This window comes from Athene noctua, chromosome 2, assembly GCF_965140245.1.
Source record: "Athene noctua chromosome 2, bAthNoc1.hap1.1, whole genome shotgun sequence".
Taxonomy (NCBI): Eukaryota; Metazoa; Chordata; class Aves; order Strigiformes; family Strigidae; genus Athene; species Athene noctua.
The window spans coordinates 81695384-81718488 of NC_134038.1; the positions used below are offsets into that span (position 1 = coordinate 81695384).

The 23105-nt window shown below is 38.9% G+C and overlaps 1 protein-coding gene across 1 annotated transcript in view; it reads left to right on the plus strand.

The window, feature by feature from the left end:
• The window catches only part of TRIO (trio Rho guanine nucleotide exchange factor), a 253663-nt gene that overhangs the window by 132264 nt on the left and 98294 nt on the right, over nt 1-23105 (plus strand). Inside the window, exons 14-20 of the mRNA XM_074899531.1 lie at nt 4030-4225; nt 4842-5008; nt 12012-12131; nt 13530-13721; nt 14806-14955; nt 16424-16538; nt 21707-21822. Of these exons, the coding sequence (XP_074755632.1) occupies nt 4030-4225; nt 4842-5008; nt 12012-12131; nt 13530-13721; nt 14806-14955; nt 16424-16538; nt 21707-21822 (1056 nt within the window). The remainder of the gene's footprint in view (nt 1-4029; nt 4226-4841; nt 5009-12011; nt 12132-13529; nt 13722-14805; nt 14956-16423; nt 16539-21706; nt 21823-23105) is intronic.

Sequence of the window (23105 nt, forward strand, 5' to 3'; positions counted from 1 at the left end):
CCTAGCACTGCAGGATCATACTGTGCAGTTGTGCTTCTGGGGACAGTGGTGAGATTTTCTTGCAGGGTTATTATTCACTGATAAAATACTCTGTTTCTTTCAGTTGCTGCCTTTTTATCCTACAACTTTTCAGATTTTCCCACTCTTCTGAAATTCCTCTAACTGCAGCACTGTCTCTGTCTTGCCTCTTGCTCTTGGCTTATACACTTGACCTTCTCTATCCTCGGTAGGCTTTTAAGTGCCGTTGGTGTGAGGACTCTGGTGTGATTGCCTGTATTAAGTAAAGGCAAGAAGGAGCAAAATAATGTACGCAAAGAGTCCCTTGCTAGGGTGATTAGTAGCGTAAGGAAGATGTTAACTACTGTGGAAAGGTAACATTGGTGACAATGTCTGAAGTCTAAAATGTTCGTGTCTCGTCTGTGCAGTTTTGCTTGTCTGTAACTTAAATGCCTTGAGGCCTATGTCAGGGCTCCACACAAAGCATACCACGCACTTTTCAACTCACAGCTTTATCTCAACTCTATTTTTGGACCACGCTTACAAGATGCCTGTTAAGTCATACAGCTGAAAAGGCAAGGATGCAAAGTGCTGGATCAGAGACCCAACTCTTCTCCCTTTCCCATTTTCCCTTTTTCTTTCTCCTCAGCACATATTTTCCAGTTGGTACAAGGAACACTAGTTAGACTCTTCTGAGAAAGAGACCTGTGGTTCTTTATTTCTTTCTCACTGAGTGTGAAAGAGTCAGCATTCCTTCTGTGTTATACCTTGCCTTGTTTCCCATCACTGTTACCTTTACATTTGTTAAAACCTAGGAATGTCAGGCAGCTCAGACTCTGCACTAGGGACTTCTTGAACACATGCTATGGTAAGTAGTTACCCTGTGTTTATGTTGGGTTGTCCATTTCCTGAGAGCTGTATTAATTTGTGATTCACTTACTTTAGATGTCTATTAGCTATTTGTCTTTGTTCTATTTGGTTAATGCTAACTCTTTTGATAAAACTTTACAAACAGAATAGGAGTCTCCTTGCTCTAAAAGTGTTGCTTGTAAAGCAGAACTCCAGGGGAAGCACTGAAGACTGTGGGCAGAGAGGGCTTTAATGCACATTATTTTTGTTTTAACTCCGCCGTTAATGCATTTCAGTTTTGCACGGTGGGTGCAATCGCAAAATAGATCACCTTGTGCCACCTAATTACTGCTGAAAAAATGTAAGGTTTACTGCCCTTGTTAGGAACCTCGGTTGTGATGTTCACTCACTACTTATCTTTTGAATGAATGTAGGACATGCTGGCATTATTTATTTGAATCATGAGCTCTCTGGTCTTTTGATGGGGACGAGGAATGTCTTGCTCATGTACAGAGTGTTTCATACTGCTTTAAACAGCGTGTGGGCCATGATCTTAACCTTGGTATTGCATGAAATAACATGGGAAAAATTTATAATTCTTACTGTTCATTGTTGTTTTCTGGAGACAGTATTACTGAAACCTCTTGGCTGAGGTGACACACAGTGTTGACCTCATAAAACTACATGTTGTTTATATCAGGTACAGTGAATCTCAGGATAGTCTGAGGACATTGTGACTACAATCTACTTAAACCCTTATTATAAAAATACTGAGACTTAGCCACAGGAATGTCCTGTTGTGAGCTTATTGTCTTTATTTCCACTCAATTTGCTAGTCATCTGTTCTGAAGGGAGATGGACTGGCTTTGCTTTTAAAACAGTGGCATAAAAGTGCCATGTTAAATCTTAATCCACTTTTTAATGGCATTTAGAAAGACGATGGAAGATGATGTTTTGACAGCAGTGTTTCACAACTTTCTTTAATGCTCAGATATCTCAGTTTGACCAAGTCTAACTACAGTTATTTCTAACTGATGAAAGTTAACTGAACTGGGTGAAAATAAGATGGTTAATCTGATTTGTGAGAACTTCTTTAGTGTAGTGGATGGTTTGAAGAAACATGTTAGATGACCTCTACTCCTTTTAGTAATGAATGTCACAGACTTTTGAAGATGGGCTGAGAGAAGAGCAGATCTGAGGTGTGTGAGAACAGACAGGGACGGTAGCTGGAAGTAAGCAGTTTCTCAAACTAGACTGTCAGGAAGCCTTGAAGTTTCTGAAATATTTCAGATCAGTTAAAAGGAAATGAAGAGCAGAAAGAGGAGATGAGACGTGTTGAGTATGGACCAAGTAAAAGGGAAATAAAGCGAAGTTGTGGAGGATTTTGTGGGAGGGTAAGCTACTCATAAGGCATAAATAGATTGTATGTGTGATGTTGAGAGCACATGGAAGAGAGATGAAAGAACTTTCAAGCAGTGGCTAAAAACCTTATCATGTATATCTTTCTGCATCCCTTGCCCATCAGCTTTTCTGTTTTTCAGTCTTAGCCCTGAAACATGAGTTTCTGCCTGTTTTCACTTTGGTAGAGCTAGCTGATTGGGATTAGGGATTGCAAATAGCTACACTAATTGTTCAGTATCTCTCATCATGGCACGTGCAAAACTTGAATACTTAGTGGATCAAGTAAAATTCTTGCCCAACACCTTTAAAACAGGAAATGACTCACTGATGCCACAATTTTAACAATAATTGCATGACGTGTCCATTTTTTTAATGGTGCCACGTGAGCAGTATGGAAACAAGCCTTCAAGAAAGATTGCAGCTGACTGCAGAAATTTTATACAGATGATTTAACTTTGCTTTCTCTTCAATTCTGTTTTTTGTAGAAGGCCTGTTTTCCTGGGATTTCTCTTGTAGTTTAATAGTCTCAGTAACTTCACAGCTCTGATTAACCACTTGGAAAGTGTAGTGGCATATTCCTTTTGCTGACAACAAATGACTTTGGTTAAATATTTATGCAGTCAGCTACTTTGTTGCTACAGCTCATTTAGTCAGATCCTTTTTTTGCTGTCTTGCTGCATAAATAGGTATTTTCCTGTCATCCAGCACCATTCACATCAGTTTGTCCTACTCCTGAAATTGTAGAACTCTGGAGCTAAGCCATACTTGGTCCTTGATATCTATAATTTTTTTTTCCAAATATACTGCAGAAGTTTGTGGCAAAAATGCTGAAAATTCTGTAGAAAGATTTTATTAGGGGCTTAAGGGATAAGTGTGTCAGACTTGTTTGAAGTAGTTGATGGGTCAAACCTGTGCCATAAAAACTCAACCCACTTGGATCAGTGAGGATCGTAAGCATTATCTGTTAGACTTAAACAGTTTTGTACTCTAATTAAAAGGAATAGTTTACATTTCAGACAGGTTTTGCAATATGATTTGAAAAATACACTTGTGTGGACAGAAAAGGAGGACTTATAGTTGTGATACATGTGTTTAAAAAAAAAACTTTCTTGGCTGCCCTTCTTTGGACATATGACTGAGAGTAAAATCCAGAATTAAAGTGTAAACTGAAGTGTAGCTGAACGATTTCAGCAAGCAAATTTATCTCTGACGTTACACTAATACCATAATAAAGTAATACTTTCTGGTTTTCCTCCATTTGCTAAGTACCCTGCCTTTTGTGACAAGGAGTGCTTCTCAGTTGTCTGGCAGAAGTCAAAGGTGCTCACAGAGCCTGACGCTTTCTGCTCACAAAAGGGGAGAGCTAGCTTTTTTGTAAAAGGCCTCAAGACTGGCATAACTGAAAGCTAAGGTGGCTCTTGTTGTGTGAATTACTACCTGGTCTGGAGAACTGAGAGGATGTTTAAAAGTGGAGATAAAAACATGTTAACTTCATCTGTTCTGCAAGTGATATGTTGACAAAGGAGTACCTTAAACAAGGCAAGGCTACCCATAGTATTGCAAGCACTGGTTGAAGGGTAGCTGTAGCAGTTTTCAAAGACGTTCTTCTGGATTGTTTGCCAAAATTTAGAATCCATCCTAAGACAGCCTATGTCTGAACCATGTTGAACCTGATCAGTTAAATCAGTCAACAATGAAAAACTCAAGTTCCTGAGCTCCATTGTATGTGCAACATGGGAAAGAAACATATGTTGTGTAATGTCTTCCTCCTTTTTCTCCCAGATAATTTCAGACCTCGAGTCCTGGAATGATGAGCTCTCTCAGCAGATGAATGATTTTGACACTGAAGATCTTACAATAGCAGAACAGAGGCTCCAGCATCATGCAGACAAAGCCCTGACCATGAATAACTTGACCTTTGATGTCATCCACCAAGGGCAGGATCTGCTGCAGTATGTCAATGAAGTGCAGGCATCGGGTAAGATGGCTCCTTTGTGCTCTTTGGGGCAGTGGCTTTATTAAGAATTACCCAGTGGTCTCTCCATGGGACGTGTGAAAATAACAGCAATGCTGTTAACTTTAAACTGGAGACAGGGATTTTTTTTTTAATACTCAAAATAATTGATAGTGTTCATGAGAATATGCTGTTAGTATGGCATGTAATTTTTATCTTAAGAGTTGGCAACACCTGAAGATGTTTAGGTTTTAAAGAAAGGGATTCCACTCAGGATGTCAGTAAAATTAGAGTAAATAGCAGGGAGTTAATTTTATAGTTAATAGGAGCAATGCAGTCAAGCCAAAACTTTGCAGATTTCAAGTAGTAAGTCTTCCTTTTTTGATTCTTACACCCCTTTACTTGATATTTGTAACTGTATACAGTCATCTAGAGTAGATCTCAGGTTTCTTTAAAAAAAACTACAAATTTATATTGCGTTTTTAAAGAGTGCAAAAACCTACACTCATTTAAGCAAATGCTCTGAGGACGAAGTTGAACTCCGTAGAGGAAGTGGAAAAGTAAGTGTAAAACAGTGCAAACGGGCTGTTGGCCTCAGGAAGACTCACAAGTCATTGACAAAAGGACTGGCTGATTACAGGTGTCGAGCTGCTTTGTGACAGAGACGTGGACATGGCCACTCGCGTGCAGGACCTGCTGGAGTTCCTGCACGAGAAGCAGCAGGAGCTGGACCTGGCGGCCGAGCAGCACCGGAAGCACTTGGAGCAGTGTGTGCAGCTGCGGCACCTGCAGGCCGAGGTCAAGCAGGTACGTGGGGGCGGGGCATCGACTCCTGCCTGTGGAGCAGGGAGGGACTGGGAATTGAGCACCAAGAACCTTCATCCTCTGATAACACAAAGTGCATTGTTCAGTTTGAGTCAACAGTCTGTATTTTTACGTGGGTACAAGTCAAGTGTTTGAAGTGCAGAGCAGTTTGAACTAATGTTAAACTCATGCTTTTATCATCTGTATGCTGATCAATAAAAATGTCTGGTGATACACCTTCCAGTACTTAAAGGGGGCCTACAGAAAAGACGGGGAGGGACTATTTATCAGGGACTGTAGTGATAGGAGGAGGGGTAGCAGTTTTAAACTGAAAGAGGGTAGATTTAGTTTAGATACCAAGAATAAATTCTTCACTATGAGGGTGGTGAGACAAGGATTGCCCAGAGAAGCTGTGGCTGCCCCCTCCCTGGCAGTGTTCAAGGCCAGGTTGGACGGGGCTTTGAGCAACTTGATCCAGTGGAAGGTGTCCCTGCCCATGGCAGGAGGGTTGGAACTAGATGATCTTTAGGGTCCCTTCCAACCCAAACCATTCTATGATAGTCCCCACAGACTGGCCTAGTAGTTTTTGGGATATTCTTTGAGACATCTACAAATAGTCATAACATAGTATCAGCATGGAGAAGTAAAATAAAGTTTTGCAATAAAGTGACAAGTTTTGAGGTCCTTATCAGATAAACACCTAAACCTTTGGTGAATTTGAGATGGTGTGCACAAAACCACTGAAGTAGGTGAAAGTTTAAAAAACAAATAAACAAAACGTTAGAAAGTTAAGCGGTTTTGATCTTGCTTACACTAGCATCACAGAAGTCTATTACAGTCTCTGTTGTATTAGTATGTCCCATAATGGCTCCCAGTGCAACTTGTCCTTTTCCTATTTGTCATGAGCTCTTAGAAAACTTCATCTCCATCATGAAACCAAGTGAGAACTCCCAAATTGCAAAGTAGTATAAAGGGGGTGCATTTAGCACAGGAGAGGTGAATAGAAGGTTCCCGAAGTATTTCCAGTCAATGGCTGGTTACTTTATAGTAACAAACCCAAAGTTTTGTGTGGCCTTGAATTAAAGGAATACAAGGAACTGTGTAGTGTCTGCTGTCAGTGCAATCTCGGCATGACTTTCTGGTTCAAGCCTTTGCACACTCTACTGAACTATCCTGTATCCATCTTAGCACTTGCTGATCTTCATGAATGCATATTACAGATTACTCCTTTCATGTGATTAATGTTAGAGGTAAAGTTATTGCAGATCAGGATAGTTTCTGTACTCAGTTGCATGCTATCTTGAGGATGAAGGGAAAGCACTTTTGCAAAGGGAAAAAAAAACTAAAAGAGTGAATGCCAGCTGAGGCAATCTCATCTGTTTGCGGTACATTGGGGGTTAGGATGGGTTAGTAAGAAAAAGAAATTGTTAATTCCCATGATACTGAAATAATATTCAGTTACAGAACAGAATATTAGCACCTGGGTAATATTTCTAAGACATGCTATTAAATAAATATTTATATTGCTTGCTCCCACAGTAAAGTAAGTAGCTCCACTAGCTTTGTATGCAAGTTAAATGTGACAAGGAAGACACACGTTTAAAACGTATGTTTGCAGAACAAGTGTTCTATATTTTGTCAGATGCAAACAGATGATGAACGTCATGGACTGTAGAGGAATATCCATGTTGCACTTAATATGTGGTTTACAAGTCATTCTGTAAGATCTTTGTAACTTTTTTGAACCACTGCTAACCCTGACTGAAACTAAAGCTCAAACTTAGATTTTTAAGAAAGCACTAGAAAAAATGAATTTATCTTATAATAAAGATATAGGTAGTACGCTATTCTAGCCCAGCTGCCTTTTCTTAATAGACTGGACTTTAATAGAAAAAAAGTCCGATTCTGTTTTATATTCCTAGAACACATCTATATCAAGTGGGATTTTATGTTGAACTAAATGTCATAATAGACGTGAGTTTTCAAACAAACTTACATGAACATTTAGCTGACAGAATGCTTGTGTATTACAAACTCCAGATTTTCATTGTACAGATTAACCTGCAATACTTCCCCAGCCTGAAGGCCTAAAAATTGAATGGAACTAAAACTGAATGTTATATTGTCTCATAGGAAGCATGATCTTGTCCTGCTTATTCTGCACTGGGAAAAACTCAGCAGGTCACAGCAGGTGTGTTACCTGAGAGTAAAATGACATGGTAAACCTTCTCTTCAATCTATTTGTGTTGTGTTGCCTGAAGCAGTGAACACATGGTTTTCCAGTTCAATTACTATGATTTTCTGCCAGATTTATTGATGAACTGGGTGCGAACATACTTATTTTATAGATGGGATACTGCCTCCATAGCAAGGATTTTAACAGGATTTCCATTTGACTTTTTTCTGCCAAACTGATGTTACAGCTATTGTGTTTTCCCATATATATATATAAAAACAATATAAAAATATATAGTTTGCAGTCATGTGAAAAGGTTGGACTGTAACGCTGCAGGAATTTTTCCATGGGGTTCATCTCTCAGATTACTGCAATGGAGACCAGCAAATTGCCTCTTGTCTTAGTTTTTTAGTCAAATACTTGCAAGGAGTCTCTTCAGTACTAGGTAATGAAACTTGGAGCTTAGTGAATTCTTATCAAATAAGTACAGAAAGCAGATAAAAATATCCAGTGTTGCTTCTTACTTAACTACCTTATAAGTTCTGCTTTGTGGCATGGAAGTTCTGTAGATCAAGCCTCAGGACTAGGAGGAAGCAGGAGGGCCAGAAGACAAACAGAGGTTTAAAGAAAACCTGCAAAGTATTTGCTCATCAACTTGATGTGTAATAGGTGCAGAAATGGCAAAACAAGGTAGAAGTTTACAGTGTAGGGAAACCTCAAAAGATAGGTGGAAGAGGATGCTCACTGAAATAAGAAGGGACAGCTGTATATGGGAAAAATAAAATGAAAAGAAAACTTGAGTGTTTTATACAGGGCAGGGTCATATAAGTAGACAGAGAAATAATTAAGAAATTATCTGTCTCATCCAGAACTCCACTTGCGTGTTTGCCAGACTTTTTTTAAAAATCACTTAAAATATAGCTGCTAGATTACTTGTTACCAGGTACTCACTTTGTAGAATGAATGGTTTGCTCTGCTTAATATGCAGCATTTGCCTGAGTCAAACTCTTTACCAAGCTCCAAAACCAATCCAATTGGGTTTACTGTGCTCATTAAGCCTTTTCAGTGCAATATCATCTGCTACTCTGATCATGATGTATGTTCTTGGATATATACATATGTATTCATATCTGTACAACAGCGTACAAATACTTGTACCATCAAGAGTACTGTGAGGTGCTTTGTGTTCTCACATGGCTATCTTTCAGCTTGGTGCGAGCACAGTTCAGTGCTTGAGCTCCGATTCTTCCAAAATACTACTCAGGAAGAGTGTCCTGGCACTTCACGTAGTGCCATATGGATATGAAAATGTAGCTAGGACAGCAAGCTGAAGCAGGTCTGTCTCATGATCATTTTTAGTTACAGTCAAAAATCAGTCCAAGAAACTAATCTTAAATCAAGCCTTTTTCTATAGAACTCTACATATTTGACCCTTTCAAGTGACCCAAACTCTGTTTCATTTCCACACTTTTTCTGATGCTCTACTGATGATTTTCTAGCCTGCTAAAGGCTGCAAGGGGAAAGATGGGGTGTGTAGTCCACCCAAACAGACAGTGAGGTGATGAGAACATGCCAACAATCACTGGAAGGCAGCAGCCCTGGAGGAACAGGCTTGCCGTTTACTAGTGCTTCTGTCTTCCCCTTGAGTCAGAGTGGAGGGAAGGGGAAGGTGCTGCTGGCAACTTCCCTCCTGTGAGTTCCACAAGCTTCTGCACTTGCACCCTGACCTGCAACAAACAGGGGAGCAAATCAGTGTGTTTGAAATGGCAGGTTCTGTGTTAGCTCTCTTTGCTGTGTATTATGGGATGCCAAGTCAAGAGGAGCTTTGAATTGGTGCTGCTTAAGCATTCTCCTTCGTTATAAATTTTCTGGAGAAGGCTAAATGTGTTTTAAACCCTAAGGTGGTGTGTTCTGTTACACTATCTATACCTGGAAGAATTATTTTGTAAGGTAGAGAGGCAGTTCAGAACTGCTTTTGTAAGACAAAGTAGAAATAAAAAAGGGATTTAAAAAACAAAATCATCTGCCCCCATTGTTCTTACAGACACATCCTTTCCTCCAAGCATAGTTTCTGCCTACAGTCTGTTGAACCCACCTCGTTCCCTCAGAAGTTGCCCTTTTTTTTGAGGCTTACCTGGGCTTGCTCCCCTGAGTATTAACAACCTCCAGGTGTCTTAACATCTTGGAAACTCCCAGCTCCTTTCATGGTCCCTTTCACGTGCCCCCACGCTGTGGTCCTGGAAGCAGCAGGAGGGATTGTTCCAAGGCCAGAGCCATCTTCTGCCTCCCCACAAGGCTCCACCTGATGCAGCGCTTTCTCCCCAGAGGAGCAGCATGTGCACCCAGTTACACATCTGGGAGATGCTGTCATGCCCTATGTCTGCACTGTAAACTTACTCTTTTCTACAGACTTGCAGGATTTATACAGAACTCAAATACATTCTATCGGGGTAAAAAATAACCCAAAACTTGTTAGCTGTTTATCGTGCAGGCAAAAGTGGGACAAACTGCATTACTAATATAACAGTATTACAGTCCGGATAAGCATAAGGTAGAGGGTGAGACTGTGATGCAGATTTGAGGGAATGGGTGTTGTGTCAAGATGGCTAGGCCTCAGTTGCTTTGAGCTGTTAAAGATATGTTAGAGTGTACTTCGGATGTAGACCACATTTGTCTTTTGATTTTATGGATTTGTGTTTTAATAGGTCCTTTTCCTGGTTTCTGCCAGTGTTTTCAGTCTATGACTATAGTCACATCATCCTGATTCACTTAGTAATAATGTGACACAGCAGCATTAATGGTAGTGTCGTATGTGTATCACTAGAGGAGAGTATTTAGTGTTATGAGCTAACTGTGATTTGGTAGTTAATATATTTATTACCAGTGGTTAAAGGTCTAAAATCAATTACTAGGAAAAAGTTAGAGAAGGTGTGCTTAAACTGGTTATTTTCAAATCAACTGGGCCCAAAGGAATTTACCCTAGAATACCTTGAAAACTGCCTGAAATAATGTCATAGATGTTAGTGCTTATCTTCTCCAAACTTCTGGAGACTGGGTGAGATTCTGGAGGCCTGGAACTTAACATTTACTTCTCAAAAGTGGGAAAGCATTAGCTAAAGGAGGATTATAGGTCAGCTAGTTTAACATAATTCCCAGGAAAAAATATTGAAACAAGTAGATTATTAAACCTGAACAGTGATGACTAGAGGAGAAAAGGTTGACATAGAATAATTAAGCAGAGCTTCACATAGATAAATCCTGTTTCTGTTACCTTACGACAAGGTAACAGGTCTTCTGGGTAGAGGTGAAAAAGCAGATGGCGTAGATTTTCCTTCCATTAAAGCTTTTGAAATAGTTTAGTCTATCTGGCCCTAGTGTACTATGGGAATAGCATATGAGACTACATTGCCAGGAATGATAACTTGCTGGAAAACCGTACTCAGTAACAAAAGTTATTAAGAGACTCACTGGATTGGAAAATAGATTTCAAATTTAAAAAAAAAAAAAAAAAAGTAGAAGTCTGTTTAGATACTAGTTCATGTTTTCAGTCAGAAAATGTACACATTAGAGTAGAGATTATGCTTTTAAATTTGAAGATAAAGGCAAAAGAAGCTGGAAAAAGGATCTAAGTTTATTGGAAGACACTGGATTACAGTTCAGAATTATATTAATGTATGGGAAGATTGTGTTGCAAGAATATGATTTCTTCTGGTGACAAATACAGAGCATGATGTACTGGCAGGAATAATCAGCTGAACAAATACAGCTCAGGGGTAATTTCTGGTTGGACAGTAGTTCCACAGAAAAGTTTTACAGATGACAGTGAATAACCTGGTTTATATCCAGCTTTACTCAGTGTTTGAAAAATTTTGACCAAAGTTATGGTTATCAAGTCATAAAAGAGCAGTGACAAAAGTAAGGCAGCTAGCTTCACGTGGAAGAGTTTGAAGAGAGACTGTGGACAACAAGAGAAGAAGAATCTAGAGAAGGGAATCAGGTAATGTTCTTGGTGGAGAGAGGTGGGGGAAAAACAAAGCTGATGCCAAGAGGGAGACAATTTTTTTTTGTTTTTCTTTTTTTTTTTTTTTTCCCCCCCTGTTGTAGGTAGGAGAAATGAAATGAGCCAAAATTACAGTGAGAGATTTGAGTGTTAGACATTAGAAAGAAGACTTCTGGTGATAAAAATGTCTGGTGAAAGCGTGGGATTGGAGTCTTGAGTAATGAACAAAGCACAGATCTTTTAGGAGGGGCCTTAAGGTTGGATGTTCCTGCTGTTGGTAAGGAAGGCACTGGTTGGCCTCCTGAGGCTTCTCCCCAACCAGGGATGGTTCTGCTTTCTGTGGATGTGTCAAAGAAGGCATGTTCTGAAAACCAAAAATCTTTAAGCGATTAAAAGACACTCAATGATCACATTGTTTTCAACATTAATATTAAAAATTATTTGCTTACTTCTTACTAAGGTGCATGTCCTCAGTTTACATTACTGACACTGGCTCTTAGGCAAATATTGCTTGTAGCTTCTTCCTGTTTTCCAGGTGACTGAAATGGTGTTCAGAAACGCAACCTTGTTCAGAGCATAAACTGAAACCGCAAGCATGTAGTAGTTGACTGAAACATATGAGGGGTCAGCTAAGTGAAATTATAGTAAATGTAATTCATTGTGTTTATTGAATATATAATTAACTTTATGTAATTAATAAATCTTTTAGTCATCAATTCCAGTACTACATTAGGTGACCCTAAATGTTTTTGCCCTTAGCAACGATGCTTTTTTTTTTTTGCATGTTGGCAGTGGAATTGTATATTTCATGGCGTTCTCTTTTGTTACAGGTTTTGGGCTGGATCCGAAATGGAGAGTCAATGTTAAATGCTGGGCTTATCACTGCTAGCTCTTTGCAGGAGGCAGAACAGTTACAGAGGGAGCATGAGCAGTTTCAACATGCAATAGAGGTAAAAGTACCATTTTAGCAACCGTAGCCAAGAAGTCTTGTATTAGAGTTCATGAGTCTCTGTCAGTAGCACTGTTGGGTTCACACTATATTGGATATTTTGAGTTTAGCAAAAGTTCTTGAAATCATCTTATGGCAAAGAGGAAGGTGGGTTTTTTTGTTCTTGTTCATTTTGGAGCTGCAATTCCAGGTGCGCACATCTTCTCAGTACCTTTTTGCATTTTTGTAAAGTGATAGCTGTTCACAGCAATTTTACTGAAAATGGTGTTTCCCTTTGTTAGAATACAACATATAATGCTAACTGTTAAAGATAAGAATAAATGGAACAGCAAACACCAGGTTTATGTGTTACGGTCCTTTAATGTTTCTGTTTTTGTTTGATAGTAGGTTTCATTGAAATTTGTGTGTGGTGGTGTGTCCATCCTCCTGCCATGACTTCAAACTCAACTTAAAGGATTTGTTATATCTTTGCAAAAAATAGGCAGAGATCTTAAGACTGGCTGAAATGCGGTATTATTCATTTATATGCACTATCTCAGGACCTAACGGTGATACTGATTATATATAGCATATGTTTTTTAAGACCTTTACTTTTGTTGAAAGATTAACCAATGTTGTGATTGTTTGGGAAAACTGTTTTCAGAAGTACTCTGTCTTGCAGTAGTTCTTTAATGTTCATTTGCTATTTGGTGGAGTTATATGATTCCCTACAGTTTGCACTATATGTACCCTCACTTTGAGAACTTTGGTAACTCTCATGTATAAAAATCATGAGACCTCTAGGTGTTGGACAATTTAAGACTAAATTACTAGGAAGCTTAAATTCTGTGTTTTCTCTGTCATTCTGTACTTGGATATAATAATGCTTATTACAGTTAGGGGTTCCAGATAATAGGCAAGTATATGTGTAAGCAGAGAACTACAAATTTGCTTATAATGAATGGAGAGTTGTCTTTTGTATTGACCTGCATGGCTGCACCTTCATTTGTTCACTACTGATGTGTGAAAGACTGCAGTAAAGCTGTGAGAACAGTAAAAGCAATCAAGCCAAAATAAGATACATCCTGTCTACCTTCTTTTTCCTCACCATGAAGAGAAAGAAAATCAACCTGAAATTCATAATTAAAATGTACTGCAACACAGATGTGCCATGTGTGACTTAATGCTAGGCAGTGGCTGTTGCTTACAAACTGATAGTCATGGTTGATCTGATAGATTTATTTCCTTTGTATTTGCATAGTAAAATCATGCAGTGACTAATATTAGATGGTTATTTTTAGTTGATGGATGTTTGTGCATGTGTATAGAAGTGGCATTGACACAATGAAAATGTGAGCCTTTGAGGGCTTCAAGAAAATGAAGTGCTTCACTGAAGTCTTGAATTTTCACCTCTTGTCAGAAAACACATCAGAGTGCCCTGCAGGTTCAGCAGAAGGCAGAGGCAATGCTTCAGGCTAATCACTATGATATGGATATGATCCGGGAGTGTGCAGAGAAGGTTGCTTCCCATTGGCAGCAACTGATGCTGAAGATGGAGGACCGTCTCAAGCTTGTGAATGCCTCTGTTGCCTTCTATAAAACTTCTGAACAGGTACAGAAATGCTACATGATCTCTGTCTGCCTTGGTTAATTCTTCAGTATGACGTAAAACAGCATTACCTCAAAAAATGGTTGACTAGGTTTGGTTACATTTACTAATTTGTTAACAACTGCAGTTAAACAAAAAATGCAAAGAGCAAATCATTTTACCAGCTGCCTTAGAAAGAGAAACCATGTGTTGCAGCCTTTTAATATATAGAGACAAAGATTTTTTACCACGGTGACAGAACAAGGGGTAATGGTTTTAAACTGAAAGAGGGTAGATTTAGATTGGATGTAAGGAAGACATGTTTAATGATGAGGCTTTGAGCAACCTGATCTAGTGAAAGATGTTCCTGGCCATGGCAGGGAGGTTGGACTATAGATGATCTTTAAAGGTCCCTTCCAACCCAAACCATTCTATGATAAATGAATAGGAGACAAATTGTACTAACTGCTGAGAGACTACAGTATAATTGGTCTGGCTACACTTGCGTCAATTAGCAAACTTCAAAGAAGGTACATTACCACAGTGCAGCCATTATTGGTAAAGATGGAAATCTTCATCTGCCTCTTCTATTACTCTCCCCTTTAATACTTCTCAGATTATTTTTAATTGAGAAAAATCCTGTAAAACATTTTCAAGATGAAACAATGTACACAATGTACAAGTGGATTTCTGCTTGTTTCAAGAAGTTTTGCTTAAACCATAAACAATTCCACAGAGGTTTTAGCAGAAGTACTTCAGATGGCTAATTCCGGGTTTTGTTTGTGAGTCAGAGAAAACCAGCTTCATCCTACTTGTTCACAAAGCAGTTAGGGGGAAGGCTGACAAGGTTGCTTTCTCTGCAGTCGTATCTTAGGTTGTCCTGAACTGTACAGTTGCAGAGGTGGAGATAGCCTTCTGAGCAATTCCATGTAAGTAGGTCAGTGCCTGCAAAGCTACAAAGTTTGTTGCCTTCTCTTAAGTCCCAGTAAAAACATGTCAGAAACTAAGGTATATGTAAGGGGTAGATTGGTTTTCCGTTTTTTTTTTGGCTTGAATTTTGAATTTTTGTCTTACTGAATTCTATTTGAGTTTGACTTTTTCCTGATAGGTGTGCAGTGTGCTGGAAAGCCTGGAGCAAGAATATAAGCGAGAAGAAGACTGGTGTGGGGGAGCAGACAAGCTGGGTCCCAACTCTGAAACAGATCATGTTACTCCCATGATAAGCAAGCACCTGGAACAGAAGGAGGCATTTCTAAAGGTAAGGTTTGCCATCTTTGTGTGGTCTTTTGATTCTTGGAAAATGTGCAGTCAAATGCTCACTCTTACAGTGCTGAAATGTATGTGGAAAGTAACAGTGCCCATTCAGAAGCTACAGGTATGTCCCAAACTGCAAAGATGTGGGAAGTGACACATTAACTGCTTCTGACAGTGATTAGGAGAATACTGCCAAGTGCATAAAATTGTAGACAGTTTTATAAATATATTTCCTGTTGAACCTCACTAGATGTCAGGTCTCCCGCTGTGACTGAAGAGGAATTGGGAATCACTGCTTTGAGCAACTGTCATTCTAAAGAATGCTTAAAGGCTGTTGCTTTGGAAGAGAAGTGACAGTCACATAGTGCCATTGCTGCCTTTGCATCAGAGCAGCTCTCACAGGTACCTGGACTACAGTAGAGTACAGGAGGAGGAAACTGCTAAACAAGCATCTGGGAATAGTTGTGTTTCTGTAATAGTTTTTAGATAAATGAAAGGTTTTCACTCCAGCTAATGCCCTAGTGAAGAAGGTATTGATCATACTGAATGAAAGTGTGATGAATTCTTGCAAAGCAGTGTAACTAACCGTGTGACCAAAGGCTTTTTCCAGTATGACCTTGAAAGACGACTAAGAGTGTAAAACTTATTTTTATTAAAAGCCTTTTTATTCTCAGTGCACAGATGAGAACATTCAAAATTATATTATCACAGCTCTAAGTATACTGTCAAATAGATCTTTCTACAATTGGCGTATCAGTTACCAATCTTTATTTTAAAAAATATGAGAAATCACTTAGTGTCTTTGTCACTGGATCAAACCATGCTACCTTTATCTAACCTTTTAAAGTAGTATTTTATGTTCTGCTTATTAAAAACAAGGCAGCCAGCCCATATGTAGTACTTGGTGTACGTTAAGATGGAGAAGTTAGGTGAGCTGAGTGTTGGCAATACAGTGGCGAGGACTGAAACCCCTCAAGGCCTTGCCTGTATTTTAAGGGCATGTCTTAATATTTTAGCACTTTTCATTTCACTTCAGTGGTGCGTTTAATTTTTGTTTAAAGTACTGGTGGATGCTTTGGAATATCCAGGTGAGTACATAAGCATGTGCACTCTGTTTACACAATAAATAACTTTATGGCACATACACAAACTTCTTTGTGAGCTCTGAGACATTCTGAAAGCTCTACAGCAGGTAATTGCTTTTCAGGATCTTCAGATAAAAGGAGTAGCATTTTGTTTGGGTTTGTCGTTTTGGTTTTTTTTTCTCCTGCCAGATAAGTAAGGATTAACTGCTATTTGTTGGGAAAACTATTTTAATTGTTGGATTGGCTTACTTATAGAAGGATTTAACAAGCAACACTTTCTAAAATAGGAGGGGGTGGTAAATGCACAAAAGGGGGTGAAGGTCCTTCATCTCTTTCTGGCTGTATATTTGGGCATCTTCAAATAAAGTAATACTGCTGACTCTCTAGGCTTGCACACTGGCTCGGAGGAATGCTGATGTCTTCCTGAAATACCTGCACAGGAACAGCGTAAACATGCCAGGGATGGTGACGCACATCAAAGCACCTGAACAGCAAGTTAAAAGTAAGAAGTTTCTTGTTCTTTTTTACTCTAAAGAATGTGAACATCATGTCCTGTGGTGTGTGTGTGTGATGATGGGGGAGTGAAGCTTTCCCAAGTGGAAAGGGTCCTGTCAGGCTTAACAGGAAATAATTAAAATTGCTTGCACACTTTGAAGGAGCTGCCAGTCATCAAATTCTTACACCCAAATGAAGTTGCTTTGCATTTATGTCATGTTTGCACTTAATATTCTTCCAGTTTGAGACTCAGATGTGCTGCTTTTGTTGAGAAAATGAGATAGTAAACTTCCACAAGATAATATTTGGTCTGAAGCCAAATGGAAGCTGATCACTATAAGCTTACTCCGTGCGTTAGTGTGGTGCATTCTGAGAGTTCTATGGGAGTGCCAGCATGATACAAGATAATCCCTTGAATGATGCCCTTGGGCCCTTCATATAGTTGAAGCAGTATTAAGGAACTTCATGAAGTACAGGATAACTGACGACTTGTTTAAATTAGATGTGTAGATAGGTAGTGAGGCTGATATGAGGCAGAAAAGAACAATTACAGCTTTAAGGTGTAACATGCACTGTGGGGAATGGAGTAGAGAGAGAAACCTGTAGGGCTTTCAGGGACAAAAGTAGAGAAATTAATAGGGTATGTGTAACTGATGGGTGAGGTAGGCAGACGGAGATCAGAGATTCAGAAATAAATATTGCATTTTACTGATTTATTTGCCAGTTATATTCTGCTCACTGTGTTTTGAAGCTGTGACTGCACACTGACATGCTACAGACTCAAAACCAGAGAAGTCTAATTGTCTAATTAATTGTTGTTTATAGCTACCCAAAAGGGAGTTATGCAGAGGATGGAGCCAAACTCAGAGGAACACAGCAATATGACCAGATGAAAAAGTTGCAGCAAGGAAAATTCTGAATGGATATAAGGAGAAATTATTACAGCAAGAGTGAGAAAGCACTGAGTAGAGCAGGTAGCCCAGAGATGTAGTGGAATCTCTGCCCTTGGGAATTTTTAAAAAACTCAGTTGAACAAGCCCCTGAAAAACTTTGAAGTTAGTCCTCCTTTGAGCAGGAGATGGGAACAGATGGCCTCCAGAGATCACTTCCAGTCTAACTTACCTGATGACTCTGTTAGAAAAGGGACATGCTTACTGCTTCACTTTAATACAAGGGGAAAACAGTTTGCGTTAAACTTACTCATGTATCTGATTGTACTCAAACTGAAAATCGTCCTGTGTGGAATTTTTTGTGTTGGAAAGATAATAGGGTATTGGCCATACTTTTCACTCTAAGGAAATAATTGGACTGTGGCAGTTGAAACTTTGAGCCTGTGGAGCTAAGACTATTGTTTTTCCTCTGTCCCTAAGGCATCAGTGTTTATAGAACTGTACAAAATTTCAACACAAATGCTGGCAGTATCAATAACTGAAGACATGTTGCTGACATTTATCACTTAACTCTTCTCTTAGTGGCAGGCAAAGAAAACAAAGCAGAAGCAAGCAGGAAGTTGTAGCAATCACACTTATTGAGTATTAAAAAAAATGTTAGGACTTTCAGACAAACTTTTAAAAATTCAGTTTGGAAATCTGTGGAGAAACAGGCATTCTGAGAAAGGTGAATGTATTCAGATGAGGAAAGAGTAGAAAGGTCTCTGCTAATGTCCTTAAGAATAATTATATGTCTGAACTGCAGTGCTATGCATGCTCTGTGTACGTTTAAGATCCTGGATGAATAATAGATGTTTAAAAAGCGACAAGAAAAGCAACAAAAATACCCAAGCAGGGTAAAAGTAAGCTATGTACTCTCTGGAGCATGTGTCGTACGAGCAGCGGCTGAGGGAACTGGGGGTGTTTAGTCTGGAGAAGAGGAGGCTGAGGGGAGACCTCATCGCCCTCTACTGCTCCCTGAAAGGAGGTTGCAGAGAGCTGGGGATGAGCCTCTTTAACCAAGAAATAAGTGATGAGACAAGAGGTAATGGCCTCAAATTGCAGCAGGGAAGGTTTAGGCTGGATATGAGGAAGCATTTCTTTCCAGAAGGGGTTGTTAGGTGTTGGAATGGGCTGCCCAGGGAGGTGGTGGAGTCCCCATCCCTGGAGGTGTTTAAGAGTCGGGTCGACATAGCGCTGAGGGATCTGGTGTAGTTGGGAACTGTTAGTGTAAGGTAAATAGTTGGACTGGATGATCTTCAAGGTCTTTTCCAACCTAGACCGTTCTGTGATTCTATGATTCTGTGATATGCTTCTGAGAATTAAACATGAATTAAGATAAAACAAGCGAGAACTCCTTCCTTTTAGGTCTCAGTGGTATGGTGGTAGCTGACCAAATGATTTAAAAGTTCACTCGATCTTCGTGTTCAAATATGCATGTAAGGAAAAAGATCTCTTTTCATCTCTTTTCTAAATAGATAGAGGAAAAATATAATAGTCTTTATTTCATTTTGGTGAAATAGAAGTTACACATGTTCTGCTGGACCATTACGCACTCATACTCAGGTGTATGCTTGAAACAGTGTGCCAGACTGGGATCAGTATATAGTACATAAATGCACTTTCAAAACTTTAGTAACCCTTGAGTTTCTGCATAACTGCTGAATATTTTTCAAAAACATCATTCGGCGACATACTTGATCATAATTCCCAGCTGCAGATTATGATACCTAGAAAAGCAATGTCTTAATGTAGGCTAAGTTTAGCGAAGCACATGCTTCATGGGAAACAGGAATCACAATGGTACTGAACTCTGAGAGGTGTCCTTTTGTTCCTTCATGCAGATGTAAATAATTTCCTTGACCTGCAGTTATGAGTATCCAAATACTGTATCAGACACCATGCCAAAGCTGAATTTTAGGAAGGAGTTGTGGCCTGAAACTGCTGTGACAGGTGGATTCAGAGTCAGTGACAATTGTTGTCAAGCTCAGAAAAGGAGTATCTTCATCTTTGCTTCTGCTGCTGATTTTTGCGTGGTGCTTTGTTACCTGTCTCAGCTCTATGGGCTGCAACTGAACATAGTGCAGGAACTTGTCTCATGGTGCTTATATTTTTAGATAGGTTGATAGAGAGGGCACCATAGATACAGCTGAAAGTTCTCTGAGGCTGGAGAATAAGGTGAAAGTTTAGGAAGCAATCCTAACAAATGTTGGAATCAAAGACAATAACAACAATAGGAACTGTAGTTCAGAAGGCTTTAGAGTTGATCATCCAATCCTAGTATTAAATATTGATGTTCTGTAACTTCCTTTGAGTAGTTAATAGAATATTTTTTCTCTTCCTTGTCAGTTCAGAAAACTAATGGCAGTAATACTAATGGTGTCCAGCCAAATATCTCTCACTGGCTTGCCATCTGTATTGTGTCCTGACAGAACAAATGCTGTTCCAATTAGCTAAATTCGCCTTGCTTGCTCTTTGTCAGAACTGTTTCACTTGTCACTATTAAGAAGTCTCATTTTATATGGTATATGCAGTTGGGTGTATTGCATTGTATAATGATAATTGTGTCCCACGCCCCCCCACCTTGCCCAGCAAAATCTGGCAGATGTTCTGAGCAAGCATTTTGGATGTGGCATAAGGCAGAAATAAAACTGAGAAAGCAGGTGAGACTCATAGGAGATCAGCTTGTGGTTTGGCTAAGGGACAGATTAATTGAGGCATATTTGAAGGTAGCCTGCCCAGGAGGAAGAAAACCTTGGCCACAGTGACCATATTCCAACCAAAAGCAAGTCCTAGGTGATCTCAGTGCTCTGTAGCAAGTGGGAATATGGTGCTTCCAAGCAGGAGGGTGTTGGCAGTGATGCAGACAGGTTTCTTAATCCTCAGGAAGGCTGTGACAAGTGGTTGCAGTTGGTCCCAGAGTCCACTGAGAGAGGAAGAGGTGCTTTTTTTCCTCAGGGTCCCTTTATTTGAGCTGCTCTGTCAAACTGTTTCTTGGAGTTGTTAGCTTTTAGTCATGGTGGACCCGCACAGTGGGGCAGGGGAATGCAGAGGCCTTAAGAACCCTAGCACCGGATAGCCTACATTCATAATTATGGAAAATAGCCAGCTGTGGGTATAAGAGGAAAGGCAAATAAAGACTTATTGTGAAGAATGAGCCTTTTCTGTGGTCTCTTCTGCTTCTGGTAGACCTCATCTTGGGTTCCATGTGCTTCCGACAGAATTGCCTGGCAGAGACATTGGGTGTCCCCATTTCCATGTATTTTAGCTCACTGCCTGGGTTTGCAGTAGCTGCAAAGTCCAGTAGGGCTGCTTGTCTGGAAGAAGCAGTGGGTAAAGTGAACTTCACAAGAAACTGCTAGGATTTTTTTGTTTGAAGAAGAAAACCAATAAGCATTAAAGAAGCATTGTTCAGATAAGATCTTCTGCATATTGTAAGCAGAAGGTCTTTGCTATCCAGGAAGAATTTATAACCCAGACTTGTGGAATTGCAGGTTAAAGGTGGAATTTGGATTTGATTTCTCAATGGCAGACAGTTTCTGATACTCAGGAATGGAATAACAAATTGTGGAGTTAATTATTTGATTACCTCAAAATTCTCTCAAGGCTCAATGAACATTCATATTTGAACAAGTCAGCTTACTCAGTTATACTGCTGTTGGTGTTGATGGGGTTTTTTTGAAGGGAAATTACAAACTCAGTAATTGTGTATTTTTTATTACTTGGATTTCTGTATCTATTTATGTTGCGTTTGTTCTTGTGGTGACCTAGGGTTATACATTTGCCTATATGTATTAAATTATTAAAATATTTTATAGGAGACTGGTATATTCGGAAAGATTATTTTTTATTATGCTTTAATGTGACAACTTAAGCATGTTGTGATTACTTGTGCGTGCTTGTCCTTTTTGAGGAAACCCCATCAAGAACCATCTTTATCAGCCTACATTTTCATTTCTCTTATAAGCAGTGTCAGTCCCTATGTGAAAAATATTTGAGCAAAAAAAGGTGTTGGTATTAAGTTTTAACTGCATCTCTAGTTTCTCTAACCAACCAATGTTTCTGTAAATAATAATGAAAAAGTAACAGTGTTTCATGAATATCAGGAAAAAGAGCAAAACAAAAAGTAACAGAAACAGTAAGTATATTGTAAATTCTACAATATATAGTATTTTATTCCACTGATTTTAATGTGGTATTTCAAAACTGGTTGTCATAACCTCCAAAACTATTTTCATTTCTTCAGATATCTTGAATGAACTCTTCCAGAGGGAGAACCGTGTGCTGCATTATTGGACCATGCGTAAAAGACGTCTTGACCAATGCCAACAGTATGTGGTGTTTGAAAGAAGCGCTAAACAGGTGAGGATTTTATATAAAAATCCTCTTCAGTGTGACATACCCTGTCTTGTCCCACAATAACAAATTTGCCATTGACTTTGATGTTTCAAATGGCTGAAAAATCAATGATTAATATAGAAAGTAATTTAAATTATTTGCTTTTCATTTAATACAGAACAACTAAATCTGTTGAGGCAGGGTGTCTTTACTGCTGTAACCTAAAGGTAGTGCTTTGCTTCTGCCAGCTTGATCCACTACTGGTAAATCTCATTTCTGCAAACTTGTGTTTGACAAATTGTTAGGCTTGTTAACTTTTATACACATACCTAATTTGACCAGGGAAATAACAGGCAGCAACATTTTTCTCAGATATTGGGGGAAAAGAATATCTAATTAATTTGATTGGCAGTTCTAGCAAAATGACAAGTTGGATAACTCATTAAATAATAACTGAATGGCTTCGGTTTTGCAGTTCTGTGTGTACCTGGTTTTGTGTTTTCTTGCATGATAGATCCACCTCTTTGTATTTTGCTGAATTTATCAGTGTGGAAAGAAGTATAATATAAGTATATTTTATATATATATATATAATATATATATAAAAAAATATAAGTATAATACAATATAAGTAGCTACCACACACACAAAAAAAACCCTTCGCTAATCAAAACACAGAACATAAAAATAGGTAGGGGGTTCCAAGGCAGAACTAGTAACTGGAATGATCTGCAGTGGGTTTTTTACTAGTGGTTTTTTTACTACTTTTTTTTTTTTTTAAACTGGATATAGGACAAAGAAAGGAAGCTATCTGTTCCTGTTCTGCAGAAAAAGACACAACGCCCATAGTTAGACTTACTGAAATATAGTGAGACTTACTTTAAAGAACTCAAAAACCTACTTCTTTATTTCTTTCTAACAGCCAGTGTAGACTGGCTTAAATCCTAGTGGTCTTGTTTGGTCTCCTGAGACATTCCTAAAGTCTATCTTTTATAATTTCACAAAGAAATTAATGTAAGATTAATCTTGGAGTAAAGTTAAAGACTAATATCTCTTTAAAACACCAACATCACCCCTTCCCTGCCTCTCACCCCATTTTTGAATAACCTTAAATTCAACCTCTGCCAAGCACATGACCTACTTGCTTTTGTATGGAGATTACTGACTAACAGTCAAACACTGGAAATAAAGATTTATCAGCATTTTAATTGTAAATCCCATTTTTCAGCGATCACCAGTTCAGTCATCACAAAGCAAAGCAAACTATATATGGACTTCACGCTGATTAGCTAAAAGATGGAAATACT